Raw genomic sequence first — 22,849 nt, 5'->3', positions numbered from 1 at the left:
ATATCACACTTGTGCTGTTGTTTATGCATTTACTCAATTCACTTCAACAAATCTTGGTTTTCCTATTCAGTCTATGCATGTCATGTTACTAATCTGCATAATGAACCTGTGCATTTCTTTGAAATCTGAATTGATTTTAATATTTTTGTTTACTTGCTAAACAAATTTTGAATTGTGACGGGAAGAAAAACCAGCATCAGTCATTTACAACACATTTGTTGACAGCAGTTTTTAACCAAACTTTGACATAGACCAGATGTAACCTGATTCAGCACACCGAATTAGACAATGAGTCGGATTTAAAAATGCTTTTTCATTATCATCGTCTGGAACTGACTTCACACATTATTTAGTCCCTGGACTTGATGTAATAGCAGGCACTGCGGCGCACCGGCCTGACTATAATTAAAACTGCACCCTGCTTTTTCAAGTGGGTCAACCAAGAATCAAAAAGTCTTTTTTTCCATTTAAATGCAAATGAAGTTGAATTAGGCCGTTTATTAGCTTAGAAATGAGAAGACACCTTCCTCTGACTTCATCTGACTCAGAACAGAGCAGCAGACGTCTGATGCACAGCCGACATCAAAGACACAGGAAGCTCTGCGTTCACGTACCCAGATCAATGTAACGCTTCCTGCCGAACCGCCGGCTCCCGCTCCCTCCGCTCGGACCGAGCGAGTCCCACCTGTGCCGTGAGGTCTGGGCATTCTGAGCGGGTCTCAGTGTGATCACCCCACAACGCTCCCTACACAAACAGACAAACATCAGCACTCCATTCACTCGATAAGGTCAGGGAAGTAAATGGAAATGGAACTCACTCGTTTTTGATGACCACTTTACAATCCTCCGGACGGCCGAAGGCCTCGAAGCGCTTACGCAGCATGGACTGAGTGACGCTGCTCGGAAGGTTGTGAATGTAGATCACTTGGCACTTGTTCTGCAAACGCACAGCGGATTAGAACAAATACGCTCAGCTGCACTTAAAAGAAAACGACTTAGACATTAGACGCATCTCTGGCTTTCATAATAAGGTTAGTGCTGCGACTAATAAAATCGGGTTGGAAACACAACCTACCACATCATTCTCTTGTCCACACTTTGTCTTGCTCCTTTTTTCAGCCGCTCCGTGGCATGTCTCTGAGCTCTCATCGCTGAAAGAAAAATAACAGGGCTGAGTTATTGGAAATGCCTAATAGATGGAAAAAGTAAGAAGTTAGCATACTGCTAATAGCAGAGCAGCACTGGGATTTGTGCTGCATTTCACTCATTTTAGACAGGATGTAGGATATTCCTCCTCTTATGAAAATTAGCCATGGTTTTACTACAAATAAAAGCAAAAACATGGTTACTATAGTTAAAAATTGAGCATGGTTTTTCTACACTAATCATAATTTAAATATGTTTTTTGTAGCAAAACTGTGTATCATAATACACCAAAAACCACTTTTACTGTAGTAAAACCATGGTAAATCATTGTAAGAGATCCCTGATATCTAGGATTTCCAAACATAGAGGTGTTTCATTCCCTGACAGTCAAATGATATTAAAAAAATATGGCAATGTTAATGTTAGCTTAACAGCTGTTTGACTGTCAAATAGTCCCTTAGCAAAGGATAAATGATGTTATTGCTAAAGCATCTGTGCACTGCAAAAATTATTTTCTTACTGTATTTTTGTCTTGCTAATGAAGTAAATGGTCTGTCACTGATTGATTAATTAGTTGAATTGATTATATACACATGTTGAAAAGTGAAGAACAGAAAAAGTGAACTGTTTCAATAGTATGTGAACACTGAGGAAGGTCCTGCGTGACCAAAACGTTTGTTGATTTTAATATGCAATAAGCACTTTTTTACACTTTATAAGAATAAACAAAGATTACAAGTATCTCGGCGTGCAGTCCTTTTGTTTAGATGCACAGCAAGCGAATTTCAAAATGAGTTTTTTGCTCTTTGATAGACTTTATTATTGATGTAATATAGGACCTTTAACTCACGCTGCGTTCACACCATGTTGTAATTACCGTAATTACTAGATGGTAACCAAGGACCCTTTTCACAACCTCAGACTCAGAATTATGCATTTCTGTGGCAACACTATTAACATTTATATGAAAAATAAATGCACAAACACAACACCAGAAAAGCCCTGTTCACAGGTAACTATATTAAAAGAACTATATTAGCCTCCACACCAACAGACAATAATTGTTTTCTGCTGTTTTAAGTCTTTGAACTCAAGTGGATTCTGACAATGTTTTATCATTCATCAGCTGGAAAAAAATTATTCTGAAAATGATTTCAATGATATTGTTCTTTTGTTTTGTTATAGTTATAGTTTTCCCTGTTCTAACAAGAATTAGAGTGATTATTAAAACTATAGTTTTTGTTATTTTGTGTGAAAAGGCTGAATAAATAACAGTCATTGCAAATGACTTATTAATAAAATTAAAATTCATTTAGCAGGACATTATCAGTTATCCAACTCTGTACTAGCTTCATCAGACTGTACTGTGTGTCATTTGTTGATATCATCCTTGCAATATTAAGTCATTAACAATAGTCAACTAAAGGAACTATTAAACAGATACATTATAAGATAACTGCTGAAGCCGTTGCCATTTTGGATGCTTGTTCCCACATGATGTTGATATAGAGAGGAGATATTGGAATTATTTATTAATAAACTAGTGATTTCTGAGTCAGTGTGTTGACAGCAAAGATGAATTTGATGATGCTGACTCACCATCTCTGCAGTACAGAGAGAATCAGATTAAAGAATTACAGAAGTTTTTGTTTTTGATTTGAATTGGTTTGTTTAAAATTAGACATGTTAAGCTTTCTATAAATAGATTTATGACATCTGTGAGGCAGATAGCCTATAGAGTTTCACCGTGCTTTAGTTTTGCGCCGCACTCCAATGCACAGAGACCAAGACGGCAAGAAAGCGCATCCTGTTTGTTTTCTTTATCTTACAAAAGCACAACATTTTGTTGATATTGTGAGTGTACACTAATAAAAGTAGACCTTTCACAGTTTTGAATGATGACTCTTATGAGCAAAAATGCGGTGTATTATAAGTTGTTTATGCTGTTTGCTAAAAAATAAAAAAAAAACATGCCACAAACAGTTTTTTTTTTTTGCGACTAACCGACTAACACAATTTTGGTTGACTAGGCCTCTTCTCGTCGACTAATGTTTAGTCATCTGTTCAGGGGGCAGCCCTCAACATCATACACACACATTTGGGCTTCAAAGGGACTTTAAAAGAATAGCTCACCCAAAAAATGAAAATGACCCCATGAATTACACACCCTCAAGTTATTCTAGATATATGACTTTCTTCTTTCAGACAAACGCAGTCAGAGTTATACTAAAAACTCTCCTGGTTCTTCCAAGCTTTAAAGCATAAAAAGCATAAAAAGTGCTCTAAACAGCTTTGGGAGGTTAATAAAGGACTTCTGAAGTGAATCAATAAGCTCCGGTGAGAATACTTTAGTCTTGCGAGAACCAAGTTTTGTTTAACGCAAAGAAAAACCAGTCTCCTTTTGGATTATATCAAAATCCTCCAACATTATTCTTCGCAAATCCTCATTTTGCACTTTTAATTTGAGACTGGAGTTTTGTGTTTGTCACTTCCACTTTCATCACTGTGCTTGCCTATGTCCTGTGTCATCTGGTGAAATGCCACTCTTTTGTGAATACGTGTACGACAATTAGTGAAATCTAGAGTTTATGATTAATAAAGTTTTAAATATAAATATTTTTCTTACACAAACGCATTGATCTGCTTCAGAAGGCCTTTGTTAACCCATCGGAGCCATGTGGAGCACTTTTAATGATGGATGGATGCACTTTATTGGACTTCAAAATCTCAACACCCATTCGCTGCCATTATAAAGCTTGTAAGAGCCAGGACATTTTTTTAATATAACACAGATCGTATTCGTCTGAAAGAAGAAAGTAATATACACTTAGGATGGCTTGAGGATGAGTAAATCATGGGGAAAATTTCATTTTTTGGGTGAACTATCCCTTTAAGTGCCATTCTATTGCACTTTTCAAAGTCAAAAGTTCAAATTCAGTACCTGAAGGGGAGTTTGCAGCCGGGGGAAGGGGGTGAACAGGAAACCGGGGACTGGGCGTCCAGCTCTGGGGTTGGAGAACGGACAGGTGAGGGTTGACCGGTTTGCTCTGGACTGGGTGTGGACAAGGCCACGGGCAAATCAGCCTCAGTCCTTTGCTGGCAATTCATTAGGAGCCTCTCCTCCTGTCCCTCCATCTCCCCATTCTTCACAGCCACCTCCTCTTCCTCATGCACCTCCACACGGCACTGAGAGCCGAGTGCCGCCGCCACCGTCTTGCAACTCTCTCCCAGACCCAACAGGCAGTAATCGTGGTCCCCGTACGCACGTTGCGTCCCGCTCTTAGAGTCCATGTCGCCCGTTTGGCCCATCCGGCGCAGCTGGGCGTACAGTTCTGTTTGCTCTGGGAGCTTGCGTATGTGTGCCCGCGCCAGACACGAGCTCTTGGTGGTGAGCTCAGCTTTTCCGTCTGGTTTGAAGAGCTCGTCCTCCACTGGTTTGTGGGGGGGTGTGGTGGGGGGAGTGAGGCCTGGAAAACACACACTCATTAATCACTTCGACACGCGCAGGAGCACCACCACTAGAATATCACCAAACAGTCTGTTATTAGTCGCAGCGCACAACAGGCAGAAAATGAACATAATTAATGACGCTTACAAAAGGAGTCATAGATAATATTAAGGATGTGTAATATATAATAATGAAAGATTAACTTGAATCAGTTATTATTAGTGGTGGTTGCTAAGGCAATTATCTCCAGTGCTATTGCTCACACAAAGCCTCTAAAACAAAGCATTAAAATTCAGAAATCTTGCATATGTACATTTTACTGTTCAAAATGTTGCAGTCAGTATACACGACCAGTCAAGATTTTCTAATGTTTTTAAAGAAGTCTTTTCTGCTCACAAAGCTTGCATTTATTTGATTCATAGTACAGCAAAAACTGTAAAATTTTGACATTTTTATGGATTTAAAATAACTGTTTTTTTATTTGAATATATTTTAAATGCAATTTATTCCTGTGATTTCAATGCTGAATTTTTAGCATCCGTCACATGATCCTTTAAAAATCATTCTAATATTCAGATTTGCTGCTCAAACATGTATTATTATTATTTTGTTGAAGACAGCTGAGTAGAATTTTTTCAGGTTTCTTTGATGAATAGAAAGTTCAGAAGAACAGCATTTATCTGAAATAGAAAACGTTTGTAACATTATAAATGTCTTTATCATCACTTTTGATCAATTTAAAGCATCCTTGCTAAATAAAAGTATAAATTTCTATAATTTCTTTCTCAAAAAAAAATAAATAAAATAAAAATAAAATAAAATAAAATATATATATATATATATATATATATATATATACACCGACTGCTTTTGAATGGTTTATTGTATGATGTTACAAAAGCTTTTTATTTCAGATAAATGCTATAATAATAATAATAAAAAATGCTTCTTGAACAGCAAATTAGCATATTAGAATGATTTCTGAAGTGTGACATGTGACACTGAAGACTGGAGTAATGATGCTGAAAATGTAGCTTTGATCACAGGAATAAATTACATTTTAAAATATATTCAAATAGAAAGCAGTTGTTTTAAATAGTAAAAATGTACTTTGGATCAAATAAATACATGCTTGGTGAGCAGAATCGAATTAAAAAAAAATTTGTTTTAAATAAATGCTGTTCTTTTGAACCTTCTATTTATCCTAAAAAATAACTTTGTTTTCCACAAAAAATATTATGCAGCACAAATGTTTTCAGCATTGATAATATCAGAATATTAGAATTATTTCTGAAGGATTATGTGACAGTAAAGAATGAAGTAATAATGCTGAAAATTCAGCTTTGCATCACAGAAATAAATTATATTTTATAATATACTCAAACAGAAAACAGTTATTTTGAAGTGTAATACTATTTCACAATATTACAGATTTTTATTGTATTTTATCAAATAAATGCAGCCTTGATGAGCATAAAAGTCTTCTTTCAAAAACATTTAAAAATCTTACTGACCCCAAGCTTTTCAATAGTAGCATTAATATCAGTAATAACAAAAAGTCCTTTACCATTCAGTTCATTTAGACATTCACTAGCCTAATGTAGACACGTCAATAGCTACATTTTAAATCCTGTGCAACTGGCAAGCTACTAGCATGTGTGAGAACATATGAGGTGAATCAAGTGCTAACAGCTCACACAATGCCAAAAACGGCACACTTATAAAAATACCCCTCGCTGAGTGCGTAATATTACCTGCTGTGCCACACAGCTCCACAGAGAGAGTCTGCTCAAAGGGTTTGTTGGCATACTGCGCGTCTCTGATCAGGAAAATACAGAAAGACATTGCATCTATTAAACTCTGTTCAACTCTTACAGAAAGAGAAAGAGAGAGAGAGAGAGAGAGAGAGAGAGAGAGAGGAAAGGATACAGCCTCAACACAATGCATCAGATTAACTGTTTTAGAGGTTTATATTTGTCTTCTAATGACATTTGGAGCAGGGTTTGATTGATCTCGGCAGTTTAAGTCGCACTACGTCTGAGCTATGTACATGCTGGGAACAACAAATGACTGTAATTGGTGGAAGAACCTCAGGGCTATTTATGGAAAAGTTTTACTGTGAGAGACTGACTGTTTTGTTATGTAAAAACAGCAACTTTACAAGCCTCCTCTAGGGCAATTTTGTAGATGGACAAAGTCCAGTGATGGTCTTAAAACTGTTGGCCTGGAAGCGTTCCAGGGCTCAAGAATAGATTAGATATGAATGGAACACACACCCGTTGGATTTGGACGCCAGTGGCAGACAGAGGCAGGAACGCTTCTCTGTAATCAGAACAACACTGTTAGAGATTTCAACAGCACACACAGCGAGTTCATAAAATGGCTCTCTGAATATTAAAAACATGCTTAATGGTACATTATAGGTTGTTTGGTTTCTGGGTTCTTAAAAGCATCACTAAATGGTTTTTCAAAGAAATAATCGAACAAAAAAGTTCTTAAAAAAGATAAAATCAACTGACAAATACAAATATATATATATATATATATATATATATAAACATACATACACTGTCACTCAAAAGTTTGGGATCAATAAGATTTTTTGTTTTTTAAAGTTTCTTAGGCTCATCAAGGCTGCATTTATTTGACCGAAACAATTTCCGAAAAAAAAAAAATTAATATTGTGAAATATTATTTCATTGTAAAACAAACTGTTCTCTATGTGAATATATTTTGAGATGTAATTTATTCCTGGGATGCAAAGCTGAATTTTCAGCATCATTATTCCAGAAATCGTTCTAATATGCGGATTTATTATCAATGTTGAAAATAGTTAAGCTCCTTAATATTGCTTTTGGAACCTATGATACTTTTTTCAGGAATCTTTAACAAAATAAAAAGTTAAATGGAAGTTTGCGGTCAGTAAGTTTTTATTCTTTCTTTTTTTGAAAGAAATTAATGCTTTTATTCAGCAAGGATGTGTTAAACTGATAAAAAGTGAGAGCAAAAACATATATTGTTGGACAAGATTTATATATTGAATATTCTTTTTAACCTTTTATTCAATAAAGAATCCTGAAAAAAGAATCAAAGGTTCCAAAAAATATTAAGCAGCACAACTGTTTTCAAGATTGATAATAGAAGTAATACATCAGCATATTAGAATGATTTCTGAAGGATTCAGCTTTGCATAACACAAATAAAATTTAATTTTTATTTTGACATTTTTATGTTTTTTATATATATTAAAACAGAACAGCTTAATTTTAAACTGCAATAATATTTCACAATATTACCATTTTTTTCTAGTTTTCATTTTTTTTTAGTTTTGATCAGACAAATGCAGCTTTCATGTGTAAGAGAATTCTTTAAAAAACATAAAAAATCTTACTGATCCCAAACTTTTTAAAATATAAATTTAAAGCGCAAATTGTATAAATTATACACAATTATATATTTGATGCATGTATGTGTATAATGTTTATCTAAAAAAAAAACAAAAAAAAACAAAAAAGTTTTTTAAGGAGAGATGAAGAGATTAATTATAATTATTTTTTTATTATTTAATTCATGTAATGTAATGCTATTTTGCTGTCACAAGATATAAGTTCCTGTGTTTGCACTGACATTGTCAACAGACATTTTCTAAATAGTTATATTTTAAAATTCATTCATATTTAATTATTTTTCATATATCAATCTCTAGACACAAATATCAAATTCATATTTTATATACATTTGTGCTATCAATCAATTTAAAAATAAACAAACTGCATATTTTTCTATAATTACTTGTGATTAATATAATATTGACATCATTTATATTGTTTATAATTTTACATCATATCTCCAAATTAATGTAGAAACAACATAAAGATGGTATATTTTAAATTTGTTTAATGGCATCTTTTTACTAAGTAGCCTATTATTAGTATCACTGATACCAATACTGCTACTGATATCTGTATTAAATGCATTTATCAGTGCCTACAGTCTACTTCAACGCTAGCCAAAAGGATGCCAGGAAAAAAACGAATGCTGCATGTTAAACTGAAAAAAATAAAATAAATGAATAATAATATTTGCACAATTAATCTGTTAATTTTGACATCTTTAATATAAATCTAACCTGATATTTAATTACATTTGAACCCAGAGACCAAATACACCATGACTCATGAATTACTAAACCATGTCTCATGAATTACTCATCATGATTTTTTTTTTTGGGAGTGTCATTGTCATGTGAACCTATACTTTTAAAGCAGTGGTTCCCAACCACGTTCCTGGAGGCCCCCCAACACTGCATGTTTTCAATGTCTGGTTAAATCAAACACACCTGATTCAGATCATCAGCTCATTAGCAAAGACCCCAAGACCTGAAATGGGTGTGTCAGACAAAAAAACAGATGCAAAATGTGTTGTGGGGCCTCCAGGAATGTGCTTTAAGGAGTGTACTTGCAGTATTTTTCCCTGTAGTGTCATTCAGGTGACTAATGTCTTACCATCACTGCAGCATGGGTTTTGGGCTTCAGACGCCTTGTGGGAGCTGCTCTTCTGGCTACTGTCAGAAGGAGGCTCAGTGGGAGGATGTTTGACCGCATTCTCCTCTTCGTTCGATTGCCCAGCGCTGGGTTCCGAGCGGCCACAGTTCACACGCACTTTCTTAGCGAATCGGCTGGGGAAGGAGGCCAGCCGGCGAGAACGCCTGACAGAAAAGGAGCCTTCCTCCGGCTCGGGGCTCTTGGGGCGCTTCGCGGCCTTCTGCGAGCTCTCGCAGTCTGAGTCTTTAAGTTCAACTTTGGGCTGACGCGCAGGGGAGGAGGAAGAAAGGTCAGCGGCGAGCCGAGTCACAGCCCCTCTGCAGTGGATATAAGGAGGGCTGTGCATTCTGTAAGGCTTGCTTACGTCAAACGAGCTGACGGCCTCTAGCAGCTCCTTCAGCAGGGAGTGGGCTTTGATTTCCCTGCGGCGAGTGAAAGGAACCCTTGGCTTGCTGGTCTGGGGAGCCGCTTTCTGAGAGTTCACAGGAAGGTTGCGAAGGACCTGTGAGCTCTCGGGCTTGGCCTTACGCGCAGAAGCCTCGCGCTCTTTGCGATCCCAGCTGGCCTGTTTGCGAATGGGCAGGCAGTACGTGTGCATGTATTTGATGAGCTCCACTACTGAGTGCAGTTCTTTTTTCGGAGGAGAACTGAGGCTTCGCCGGCTCGACGCACACCATGCTCTCGCCCTCGCTGCCGGACGACTCCTCCTCTTCCTCCTCCGAGTCACTGTCCTCTTCGTCTTCCTCTTCCTCCTCTTCCTCGGTGTCGGCGGAGGGCGCGTCTTCGGCCTCCTGCGCGGTGGTGAGGTGGCGGTGGAGTTCAGTGCAAAGACGGCCGGAGGGCCTCACTGGCCGTGGCTTACGCTCCTGTGTGCTTGATTTGTCCTTCTGCGGAGGGAGGAGGACGTTTCATTTAATCTTTTGATATTAAATGCAACTGAAATGTAATAAAGCAATAAGGCTCAAGAGGCTGTTCATTACTTGATTTTATTATGCTTGAGATACGCAGCGTGAAGCAGAGCACTAAAATCGCTCTTACGCACAACCTTGAGTGAATTACAGCTTTTATGAAAAAGCTGTCAACAGCAATATTGTAAAAGACAATATTCTTCAATAAAGTAATAATTTGTAAAATGTTTGGGGTCAGGAAGATTAATATTTTTATTCACCGAGGATATATTAAATTGATCAAAAGTGACACCTAAGACATTTATAATGTCACAAAAGATTTATATTTTAAATAAATGCACTTTCTGTTCAAGTATATGAAGCAGCACAACTGTTTTCAATATTGACGATAATCGGAAATGTTTCTTGACCAGCCAATCAGAATGATTTCTGAAGGGTCATGTGACTGGAGTAATGATGCTGAAAATTCAGCTTTGATCACAGGAATAAATCACATTTTAAAATATATGATATCAGAAAGCATATTTTAAGTCGCATTAATTTTTTAGAATATTATTGTTCTTAATCAAATAATTTTTGAGGATGTAAGACTTCTTTTAAAACCACACACACACAAAAATAAAAGCTTTTGAACAGTAGTGTATAAATAATATGCATATATACATAATTTTTATATTTATTTTTAATATTCAAAATTTATTGTAGTAGTATACACTGCCGTTTAAAAGTTTGAGATTAGTAAGATTTGAAAAAATACTTTTATACTCATCATCGCTGTATTTACTTGATCAAAAATACAGGGGAAAAAACTGTAATATTGTGAAATATTATTACAGTTTAAAATGATGGTTTTCTATTTTAATATATATTAAAATTTAATTCATTACTGTAATGCAAAGCTGAATTGTCAGCATCATTACTCCATGATGCTGAAAATTCAGCTTTTCATCACAGGAATAAATTACATTTTAAAAGATATTCACATAGAAAACAGTTATTTTACATTGAAATATTCTTTCACAATATTACAGTTTTTTTTCAGATTTTTGATCGAATAAATGCAAGCGAAGGACTTCTTAAAAAAAAAAAAAATAATCTTACTGATCCCCACCTTTTGAACAGCAGTGTATATTACATACTCAGTTATTAACAACAATATATAATCTCCAATTATATTTTTAAAGAAATCTAATCAGATTTTACTTTAACCCTTACAACAATTTTTTTTTTTTTTTTTTTTTTTTTAATAAACCGCATGTGTCAAAACTGTTTTAGCACTGCACTATAATGACAGAAGTAATAAAAATAAAAAACAGCCCCTTCGAAACGGTTACAACGTTAAGCACTTGCTCGTGGCATTCATCATTGGGATGTAGCGAGCGATCTTTTGTAACACCCTTATGAAATGACCAAACACGCGAGGCACGCGGGGCAGCTGAACCCCCTGGAGTCTATTTCAGAGCGTACTTCGCTCTAAGGTTACTGTGACAAATGTGCCAAGGTTAGTTGCAAGATATTCTCTTGGTATCTGAGGAACTACTGCGTGTTCTTTTAAGTAATCTCAAACCCAGTGAACATTGCCCTTTAGGCTGGGTAGAGGCTGTGGCTTTGCTATGACAGATGGCTGCACTCAACTCTAATGCGACAGCGGCCTTAGCCGTGGCACGGCGTGCCAAAGCGCAGGGAGTGAATGAAGAACCGCAGGCTTCACAGGCTTTGGAACTTTGAAGCGCAAATCCTCTGTGTGGTTTCTAAAGGCTGGCATAAGCTAATTAGGCATTAGCATTGTGGTGGGAATACGCCACGGCGTAAACGGGTAGTGAATGGCATAGGTTGTTAAATCCACCAAGTCTCTGCGTTCTTTCGTCACATGTTTTGAGTTTAAACTGCTAGAACTTCCTCTCACCTTTAGCACGGGCCTCACGGGTTTGACGTGTTGGCTCCTGCTGCTATGGCGATGCACGCCGCCGTCTTTGTGCGAATCGAGGCCCGCAGGCACATTAGGGGGTGACAACAGGAGCTTTTTGAGCTGTGGAGGGAATACGAGGCGAGGGGTTATAATTTGATGACACGCTGTGCATTAAAAATTACATACAAAATCAAACAAGGTTTGCATTTTGCACTCAAATACATCAACAAAAGCAAGTTCTGTGCTGTAGCCACTGTAAGAACGAGACATTAAAGTTACTGGATATTCAAGAAATGCAATGACCAGCGCAACCAGAGAAAGCAAAGTAAGAAGCAGCACAGTGTTGCTGAATCCCTTAAGCGATTGTTAAAGTGCCAACTTGGCAGGTCTGTCCAGTGTCCATTGAGGAAACTGAAGGAGACTGAGGGTTTCAGCTTCTGTGTACCAAACCGTTTTGGCATGCATTGGCCATCTATGCCATGAAAACATGTGCTCCGCTGTCTCTGTTCCTGGTTCTTCAATGCACCCCTTGTTTTGCACACAGACTGGCCTCATTTAGGGGTTGAGGTGTAACTGCGGCCATTGCCAGCAGAGGGGGCTCTCAGCTCTTACACCAGGACTTAACGCTTGCACTGAGACTCAAGGAGGAAGCAATCTCAAGGAGGAAGCTGAATTACACTGGAACAATTCCACTGTTACTGAATCATCTAAGAGAGAAATGCACCTGTCTGGACTTGTAACTTTCCGGCTTTTCTTCTTCTAGAATGAAAGATTGTGAAAAAACTGAATAACTGTTGGTAACTTTACTATCCACATGTGACCCTGGACCACAAAATCAGTCATAAGGGTCAGTTTTTGAAACTGAGATTTATAAATCATCCTGAAAGCTAAATAAACAAGCTTTCCATTGATGTATGGTTTGTTAGGATAGGACAATATTTGGTTGAGACACAATAATTTGAAAATCTGGAACCTGAGGGTGTAAAAAAATCAAAATATTGTGAAAATCGCCTTTAAAGTTGTCCAAATAAAGTTCTTAGCAATGCATATTACTAATCAAAAATTAAATTTTGATATATTTACAGTAGAAAATGTACAAAATATCTTTATGGAACACGATCTTTATTTAATATCCTAATGATTTTAGTTGCATAAAAGAAAAATCGATAATTTTGGCCCATACAATGTATTTTTGCTACTTAAGACTGGTTGTGTTAATACTTTATAATAAGGTTCAGTTTGTTAACATTAGTTACTGAAATAGATCACTTGTAATAGCCATAATGGTACTCCTAATGAATCTACTATTCTTGATGAATGTAAATTTTTTTTATGTGCACTACCATTCAAAAAGTCTGCAGTTGATAAGATTGATAAGAAAAAAAAAAAGCCTCTCACCAAAGCTGCATTTATTTGAATAAAAATACAGTAAAAGCAATAATATTGTGAAATATTTTTACAATTTCACTGTCTTCTATTATAATGTATAATTGTTTAAAATGTAATTTATTCCTGAGACGCAAAGCGAAATTTTCAGCATCATAAGTTCTCAGTGTCACACGATGCTTCAGAAATCTTTTTAAAGACTTTGTAAAGAACAATAGCGTATAAATACATTTTTAATATTTCAAGTTGTATAAATTAATATAAATGTGACCCTGAACCACAAAACCTGTCTTGAGTAGCACAGATATATTCGTAGCAATAGCCAAAATTAGTCGAAAATTAATTTTCACATTTTTTTCCGTTTTATGCCTAAAATTATTAGGATATTACGTAAAGATCATATTCCATTAAGATTGTAAATTTTCTACCACAAATATATCAAAACGTATTTTCTGATTAGTCATATGCATTGCTAAGAACTTCATTTGGTCAACTTTAAAGACGATTTTCTCAATATTTTGATATATACAGTTGTAAACAGTTGTATCTTGGCCAAATATTGTCCTAACAAACCATACATCAATGGAAAGCTTATTTATTCAAATTTCAGTCGACGTATAAATCTCAATATAAAAAAATAAAAAAAGACCCTTATAACTGATTTTGTGCTCCAGGGTCACAAATGTATTACGAACTAACATTAACAATGACTGAAACAATTAAAAAAAAGTTGTTCAGTGTCAGTTCATGATACTTAATTCATTACTGAATGTAATGTATGTAAAGAATGTATCAAACCTTATTGCAAAGTATTACTTTTGATAATTAACACTTCTGTTCTGTTTAGAACTTTCTCCATGTTGCTTAAATGTAAATGATAGTTATTATGGGACAACTACAAACTGTTTACAGGTTGTATTACTGGTATTTTCAGTCCGAGTGGCAGTATAAAAGTACTAGTCTTATTCTGAGATGCGTATACATAATTTTCATCAATTTAAGAATAATTTGTCCCTCCTTCAGACTTCTCTTATATAATTTGGTGCTACACCCTGTAAGTTCGCCTTTTTTGGTATCTCTGAGGCAATGGTTATCACGGTAATCAGATGGTGGCCTTTCATCGGCGCCACACAATGCGATCCTAGAACAATGTGAATTGTGAAAGGTATCGAGTGAAATGTAAGACAGTCATTACTGTAAGTACTACCAGTCTCTATGGTAAAAAGCACAAAACGCACATGACAAACTGGAAGAGCAGCTACAGTATAATACAGGCCATGCCAACCAATTGTTCAGGAAAAAGCAGTGAGGGAAAAGAAGAAAGCAAAACTGAAAAGCTGTCCAACGGGTAATAACTGTTATAACTGGTTTCACAACGTACACAGATTAAATTGCTGGGGTTTGTGAGCTGAGAGGGACAGATAACAAACACAACGACTTGTTCCAGGAAGTAGCGTCTTAAGAAAGAGATGAGACTTGAGTGCTCTCACAAAAAAGGTGGGAAAAGGGAGCAAAGAGAGCTGCTGTTGAAGTCCATTTCGTGACCTGAAGGAATCAAAGATCTGTATAAGCATTCCCTTAAAAAAGTACCATGGTATTACCATGTTTTTGGATGTTATCATGATGGTAAATGCCATGGGATTCTTCTTTTGAACTACTGTTCAAAAGTTCAGTAAAGGTTGGTAAGATTTTTGAAATGTTTTTATTTATTTGAATTTGAATGATTTGAATTGGAATAATTAGAATTTGAATTATTGGAATTTTCATTTAGCCCGTCTGCTTTTTTTGTTTCTGAATTTAAATTTTGAATTTAAATTTTCAAATTTAAATCAAAAACTGCTCATGCTGCTTCTTTTGTACACTGTTTGTATGAAGAGATTTATTTGTATTATTTATTTATTTGACTCTAGGATTTTTAAAATTTCAATTTAGCTTTATTATTTGACATGTCAATATTCACAAAGAAATGTGAAGCACTTTGTCTGAGAAATAATAAAAGGACACCTTTTAATTTATAATTTGTCTTAAATCTCATTTTGTCTAAAATTGTTTCACATTGTGGGTTGAGCGAATCATTACATCCCTATTTTAAATGTAAATTATTCCTCAGTGTACAATTTCAATACCATGGTGTTCATACACTGCCATGGAATAGTACCATGTTATTTCCATCTGATACTATCACAATACCATGGTATCGCCACAGTACTTTCTTATAAGGCTCAGAACAAAATAAGAGCAATGGGATGTGTGGGAAAACAAAAGCCTAGAAAAAAGCCTTAAGTTCATAAAAACGTTGTCCACGTTCCACATCCCTGCCTGTGAAGAGGATTCTTGTTAGATTGGTTGCTTAAAAAGAAACAAAAAGCCCAAAATGAGAAAAATTCAGACCTGTGTTGCCTATCATACCCATGCTGTGGGGTAGTCAGAGGCCCATCCAAATCCACCTTAAACAGGAAGGAAGGGTTCTTACTAGAGATGGGTCTTCTGTCTCTGGGCTCAAAGAGCCAGGAAGGGGCTCACTGTCCAAAGGGAGGTCATCGTCCTCCTCCTCGCCCTCCTCAGGGTCGTCCCCCAGCGAAGGGAACACAGACAGACCCCCGACTCCGTCCTCAACAATGCCGTCCAGGCTGTCTGTGAGGGCAGCGAGCAGTGCCGCATTTTCTTCCTGGAACAACGAGAAAGAAATGAAGGGGAGTGCTCTGCAAAGCAAAGATATCGATAACCTACATTTACACAGCTTGTGAGTGTCTAGAGTAAGTCTTTTTTACCTCTTTATAGCACAAAAACAGTGAAGAATGACAGAAGTTAATCATAAAATGAGGGAAAATCGAGACTGAAACAGTTGCAGGCCACACTCAAACCTGCAACACCAACATGAGCAGCACTGTTCAAAACATCCTCAGAATCCACTATGCCATGGCTTTAATTTGCACTTAAAAATGAAAACTCTGTCATAATTTACTCACCCTTCATCTTCGAAACACAAATTAAGACTTTGATGTAAAGTCCATCCATTCAAGGTCCATGCAACCAAAATGCATCAAAATGCATGAAAAGACATTTTAAATCTAAACAAGGTTTTTATTAACATGTATAAAAAACACTGATGAATGCATATACAGTACATAGATCACATCAATTATGGTAAACAGAAACTCAAACCTGCTGGTTTGAGTGAGTGAATAAGAACCAATAAGGCCAATGATAAGACTAATGATTAAATATATATATATACATTAAATTAAATATATAAATATTGAATTTATTATTATATTTAATTTATATTAAATTAACACACACACGTAAATAAATAACTATATATATATAAATATTTAATTTATGATTATATTAAATTTATATTTAATTCACATATATATATATATATATACACATTAAATGTTATTACATTATTATATGAAATATACTGTCAATATATATGTATATATTAAAATAAAAAAAAACTGACTAAAAAAATAAACACTTTTTTTTGGTATTCCAAAGATGAACAAAAGTCTTACGGGTTTGGAACAGCATTAGTGTGAGTAAATTAGGACAGAATTTACATTTTTGGGTGAACTATCTCCTTAAGACTAATGCCCTTTCCCAAATTTTGCCCTCAGCCCTTACGGCCCTTCAAGTCCAATCTTGACAAAATTCTGAATGGTTTGTTGGGTAGCAAACATCTTGGTTTGTTGGGTAGCATTATTTGGGACAGAGACCTACTGAGGCCTGTCATGATTACTGTCCAAACAAATAACAAGGCAGCACAATTACAAATACTACTAATCAGTACAAGATAGTTTAAATCTAAATGTGCACAATAAAGCAAGAACAAATGATGGTTCCCACCTCGAATAGCTCTGAGTCTCCTCCGCTGTACTGTATGGAGGCAGGGGAGTGATCTGAGTGCTCGTTGCACCAATGCAGCTCACTGAGGCAGTTCACTGAGTCAAAATCACTGGCGTCCAGCTGCGAGAGGTCAAAGTCAGGGAAGTCAGCATCCAGGCGGTCCGAGCAGACCTCCTCTTCCCCATACTGAGAACGAAAGGAAGAAAAAATGATAGGTCAAAAGGCCAACATCAGAGGACACATCTAAAAAGAATGCGCTCGGCCGTAAACGCTGGGAAATCAATAGACACGCCATGACTGTGGAGAGCCGGAGCTCGTAACAGTCATCTGAATTAGTGCTAACCCTCAGCACGACTTCATTACAGCTAATGAACTGAGAGTTGAAAGAAGACCAAAAGCTGACCTGGATTTGCACATCCGTGAATTAAAAAGCACAGTTATGGGTTTTTGCGGTGAGGGGAAACTGCAAAAAGTCATGCAAAGATTAGCTTTAGATGTTTTTTTAGTTTTAGTTTTCAAATTTAGTAGGGGTGGGAGAAAAAAAAAAAAAAATCGATTCTCCGATGCATCGCGATTCTCTCTTCAACGATTCTGAATATTTCAGGATCGATTCTGTGCTTGTATTTTTTTTCCCCCGCATATGGCACGTGTGCACGCTATAGACGTGAAGGGCTTCAGTCAGTTATGTTTTCAGAGCAGGACAAAAGATTTGATATATCGAAATAGATCTGTGCATTAAGGACAAATTTCAGGATTCTTCAGGATTTTTCTGCATATAATGGACTTCATTGGTGCCCCGAATTTGAACTTCCAAAAATGTAGTTCAAATGCAGCATCAAAGGGCTCTAAACGATCCCAGCCGAGGAAGAAGGGTCTTATCTAGCGAAATGATCGGTCATTTTAAAAATGTATACATTTTAAGCACAAAAGCTCAATGAAAAGATTTGTTTATTTTGCTGAACGAGACTCAAAGGTCTGAGATGGTAAAATGATCAGAATTTCCCGTCACTACTACGAATCACGTCTTCGAATCACCACAAGTTCATCGTCTGTGTACTCCGGCTCAAAAAATTTAGAATATTTCGAAAAACTCCATGTTATTTTCCCCTACAACTTTAGATTTGTCCGCCACGTTGTACCTTTTTGTTTGTAAACAGTGTTTGACTTACTTGCACTTTCTTAGTCTTTGCATGTTCGCTTTGTAAACACTGGGTCTGTGGTTCCGCCTACATCCACGTGACCTTACGACGTGATTCAACAGTATGTGAACACGCATCCCAGAACCTGTGCTACACAAGCTTTTGTGCTTAAAAAGTAAACAAATTTTTATTTTCCAAAAAAAAAGACAGATCGTTTCGCTAGATAAGACCCTTCTTCCTCGGCTGGGATTGTTTAGAGCCCTTTGAAGCTGCATTTAAACTACATTTTGGAAGTTCAAAATCAGGGCACCAATGAAGTCCATTATATGGAGAAAAATACTGAAATGCTTTCCTCAAAAAAACAATTTCTTCACGACTGAAGAAAGAAAAACATGAACATCTTGGATGACAAGGGGGTGAGTAAATTATTTGTGAATTGTTTATGGAAGTGGACTTCTCCTTTAACTTTGTACGCGCAGATAGCACATGCGCATTTAAGTTGCAACAACAACAGACGCGCACACTGACTTGTGAGTGACAGGATATGAGACAGCCCAGCTTTGGATTAAAAGAGTTCAGAAATATCAGATGTCAGTCATAACTTAATGTGAAAAAATACAGCAGACACTGGACATGGATAAAGATTTCTATAGCGCATGTGTCGACCGTCCGCGTTCATGCACAACATCAAATGTATTGTATATTTTAAAAAGGCTACACATTCCACTGTACCGATACGCTAGCGTATGCATACAAAAACGAAGTATACTTTGGGCTTTAGTGTGAATGCAGTCTGTTAAAGCTGCCACTGTCTATGATCTCACCAGTAATAATCAAACGGCAATAATGCTGAGGAAAAAAGAAAAACCCATAACTATTGTCTGTAAACTTTAGGATATTTAAAGAACACTTATTTTAAATAATAATAGTTTTAAAAAGTAGCCTGCTTATGTAATAATAAAAATAAAGTACATTTTGCACAAACTAAATCTGATATAAAATTTATATAAAAAAGTAGCCATGTGCAGTAATATTCAACCCGAGAATGTGACGCATCGTGATATTGAGTTGATAATGAAAATCGTAATCATGAAACCAGTGAAGATTCGCACTCCTACTTTTAAGATGGCAGTACTGACATATAGAGATTTCAACTATAAACAAAAAGCATAGAAACTGCAATTTTGGGTAAAATGTATGGTAGTAAAAGTATATTTGCACAGCAGAATAATTAATTGGGGAAAAAATGTAGATCAAGAATTATTTCGGAATCGGATCGTGACTCCCAGGATCGGAATCGGATCGTGAAGTGCCTGAAGATTCCCATTTATTTAACATGCTGACAGCTCGCTCATATTAGCATTTAGACTGTTTTCACTGTAAAATCCCGCTCGCTTGTGCCTTTAAAGCAGCAGTCTTGTGAGTGCTTTATGCTAAAAATAGCTTTCAGTTTCACTCCATCTAAGCACTTTTGAACACAAGTACGTGTCTTACGTAAAGGTCCCTCTGAAACGCGTGTCTGATTGGGGTCAGGTGAACCCAAACCAGTTTAATTCTAGGCCTTCCTAGCCGTTCAGTTAACCCACATGCTAGCTGATTCTGAAAATATGCAGTGTTGCACATCCTTTGCATGCTTGATCGAGAAGAGCGATAAAGTGTGTGTGTGTGAGAGAGAAATATAAAGAAGCATGTGTGTGTGTGTCTGTGTCAATAAGTACTGTGAGAAGGGAAGTGGTCTAAACCCCAGGGGTACGGCAGAAAACCACACATGCCGTAATATCTCCATGTGAGCGATGGAGTTTGCATGTTGCATTTGGATCATTTTGCTAGCGCACCCCACCCGCGCCTGTCTGTTTGCGGAGAGGATACCTGGAGGACACCTGGTGCGATGCTGCCTCGGTTTACAGGAGGCCGTTGCATGAATATTCTACAGGGCCGGTGCGATGCATTTTTGATGACTGCTTGCACGAATTCTCCCCTCTCTGTTTCACAAAGCTGATGATTGTGCTTATTTGGTTCTCTTTATTTTTCTTGCACTAGGCCTGGGCTAGCATGAGCAGGCAACTTGCAGGGCGCCATTTATGTGGCGGTTTTAAAACGCAGCGAACTGCGTGGAATCAAAGAAAGCAAAGATTTTACAAAGAGAGTCTCTAAAGCAGCTATTAGCAGCTGCCGAGCTCTGATGAAATGAGGTCACATATTGTAGCCCATACCTCTGCACCGTTTCAGCCCAATCTTATTATATCTGCAGTATTTTAATCTGCCTCACTAAGCTATTGTTGAAAGATGAAATCTGGTGTTGAAAACAATGAGACTAGAGAATGATACCAGTCTAGGTGTTGAATAAACACATTTTAATTTAACAATTTTTAAAAACATTATTATTACGTTGATTAGTCCTTTATATATAAGACACTATTTAATTTGATCAAAAATACAGTAATATTGTAAACTATTTCAGGATTATTTGATGAATAGAAAGTTCAAAAGAACAACATTTCTCTGACAGAAAATTTTTGTAACATTATAAATGTCTTTATTGATCAATTTAGTGCATCCTTGCTGAACAGAAGTATTAATTTCATTAAAAATAAATAAATAAATAAAATCTTGCTGAGCCTGTTTCTGCCACTGAACTGATTTTAAATTGTGAGTTATAAAGTCAGAACTGTTAGATATAAACTCGTAGTTCTGAGAAATGAGGTCACAACTGTGTGATATAAACTCACAATTGCAAGTTATAAAATCAGAATTGAGAAATATAAACTTGTAAATCAGACCTTTTTTCTCAGAATTGCATGATATAAACACAATCGTGAGTTATAAAGTTGGGGACATGTTAGGTGGTATGGGTAGGTTTAAGTATGGGTTAAGGTGTAAAGGATGGGTTAGCAATGAAATAATAAATGTAATTGCAGAAATTAATTGCAGATATCACATGCATTTTTTAAAACATAAGTGCAATGTAAAAACGTGTATGTACACAATAAGTGCATTGTATCAAATTATTAATTTACAGATTATTACAGATCAAGTAGACCGATAACCGATATTTTGAACCAATATATAGGTCTGGTGTACAAATGAAAACAAATGTCAAAATTAAGAATAACAAGGGCTCTGACAAAAACTCTTTAAATGCTTTTAAATTATTTATCGACAAATCGGTTTTGAAAATGACCAATAACCATAAAAATGCTTAATATTAGCGCCGATAATCAGCCACGTTGATAATCAGTTGACTCCTGCGTAGTAGCTAAGGCCATCTAATATAAAGTGGACATAAAGTGGGACCTAATATTTTTTATTAGAATCGTCAGTATATTTTCATATGCTATCACGCAAATATGCTTTACAGTCTAAAAGGCCACACATTTATTTTTAATTTTAACTTGCAAACACTACATCACATGCAATAAGCAAACCAATTAAGCAGAAAAGTGTGAATATGGTCCAATGTGCATATGGAATTAACGCATGTTTAAATCAACACCAGGAATCACAGCAGGAAGGCTTCTGCAAATGCAAAACATTAAAAAGCCGGAAATCTATTCCTGCCTGAAGCATGTTAAAGAACTACTTGAGAAGCCCTGAAGGTGTAGTGCATGTGCACACGTGTGCACAGATGCAAGTGTAATGAAGGTGTTCAACCATCATTCAACACGCACACAGAAAGCATGCAAACACACACACTTAGCACTCTCTACGCATCCCCCTCACATGCCACTGACTCATCTCTGTCCTTTGAGACCCCCTCCCCAGGAGCATGAGAGCTCCGGCTAATCAATCTTTTTTTTCCCAACCTTTTTATACTCTCTCTAGCTCTCTTTTTCTGTGTTATGGAGAGTCTCAATATCAATCAATAAAAAGCTCCTTGGGCTCTGAAGGTTTAAGGTCACGAGCGCGAGCGTGCATGCTGCAACAGTAGGGCTGGGCGGTGTGAGCGTACATAGCATGAAACACAAGAAGTGACTTTGCTTTTCCGGCTATACTGTCTGTATATGCGTGTGACCATCCATACTATAGCAATTTCAAGTATAAAGACGATGAAATTACTCACATATACCATAAAAATCTGGGTCATACCGTCTATCCCAATGCAAATGCAAAAGGAAGCCATGAAGTTGCACCGCTGCTGACGTTCTGTAGAAGCTGCAGCATATGTGACCTCTTATCGGCTGCACACGATTGGTGAAGGCGAGCAGCAGAGGTGCTGTTCACACGTGCTGGAATCGTCTGCATAACTCACACGCTGATAAAACCTCGGGTTCACCCCATTAACAGAGTCTGCCGCACCCAGACCTCTTGGCATGATCACGCTATTATGAGCCGACGAAATCCAGCCACATTTTCAATGCAGCAAAAAAGACATGTCCCACCAGTTAGCGCTAGACTGATGCTATTAAATGAACAAAAGTTAATGAGCATAGCTGACCTACTCAAGGCAAAAGCGGTAAAGACTAATCAGTGGTCTGTATAGTCAAGATTGACCTTTCCATTCACTCTCCATTAAAAAA

The 22,849-nt window shown here is 36.7% G+C and overlaps 1 protein-coding gene across 1 annotated transcript in view; it reads right to left on the bottom strand.

Moving 5' to 3' along the window:
• The window catches only part of ppargc1b (peroxisome proliferator-activated receptor gamma, coactivator 1 beta), a 58,648-nt gene that overhangs the window by 5,476 nt on the left and 30,323 nt on the right, over window positions 1-22,849 (bottom strand). Inside the window, 11 exon segments of the mRNA XM_051128361.1 lie at window positions 615-745; window positions 819-937; window positions 1,076-1,151; window positions 4,088-4,613; window positions 6,349-6,413; window positions 6,871-6,916; window positions 9,100-9,772; window positions 9,774-10,025; window positions 11,953-12,075; window positions 15,815-16,009; window positions 17,194-17,379. Of these exon segments, the coding sequence (XP_050984318.1) occupies window positions 615-745; window positions 819-937; window positions 1,076-1,151; window positions 4,088-4,613; window positions 6,349-6,413; window positions 6,871-6,916; window positions 9,100-9,772; window positions 9,774-10,025; window positions 11,953-12,075; window positions 15,815-16,009; window positions 17,194-17,379 (2,392 nt within the window).

This window comes from Labeo rohita, chromosome 14 (genome assembly GCF_022985175.1).
Source record: "Labeo rohita strain BAU-BD-2019 chromosome 14, IGBB_LRoh.1.0, whole genome shotgun sequence".
Classification (NCBI taxonomy): Eukaryota; Metazoa; Chordata; class Actinopteri; order Cypriniformes; family Cyprinidae; genus Labeo; species Labeo rohita.
Note: the sequence above shows the minus strand (reverse complement) of the source record. Positions and strands in the feature narration are given on the sequence as shown.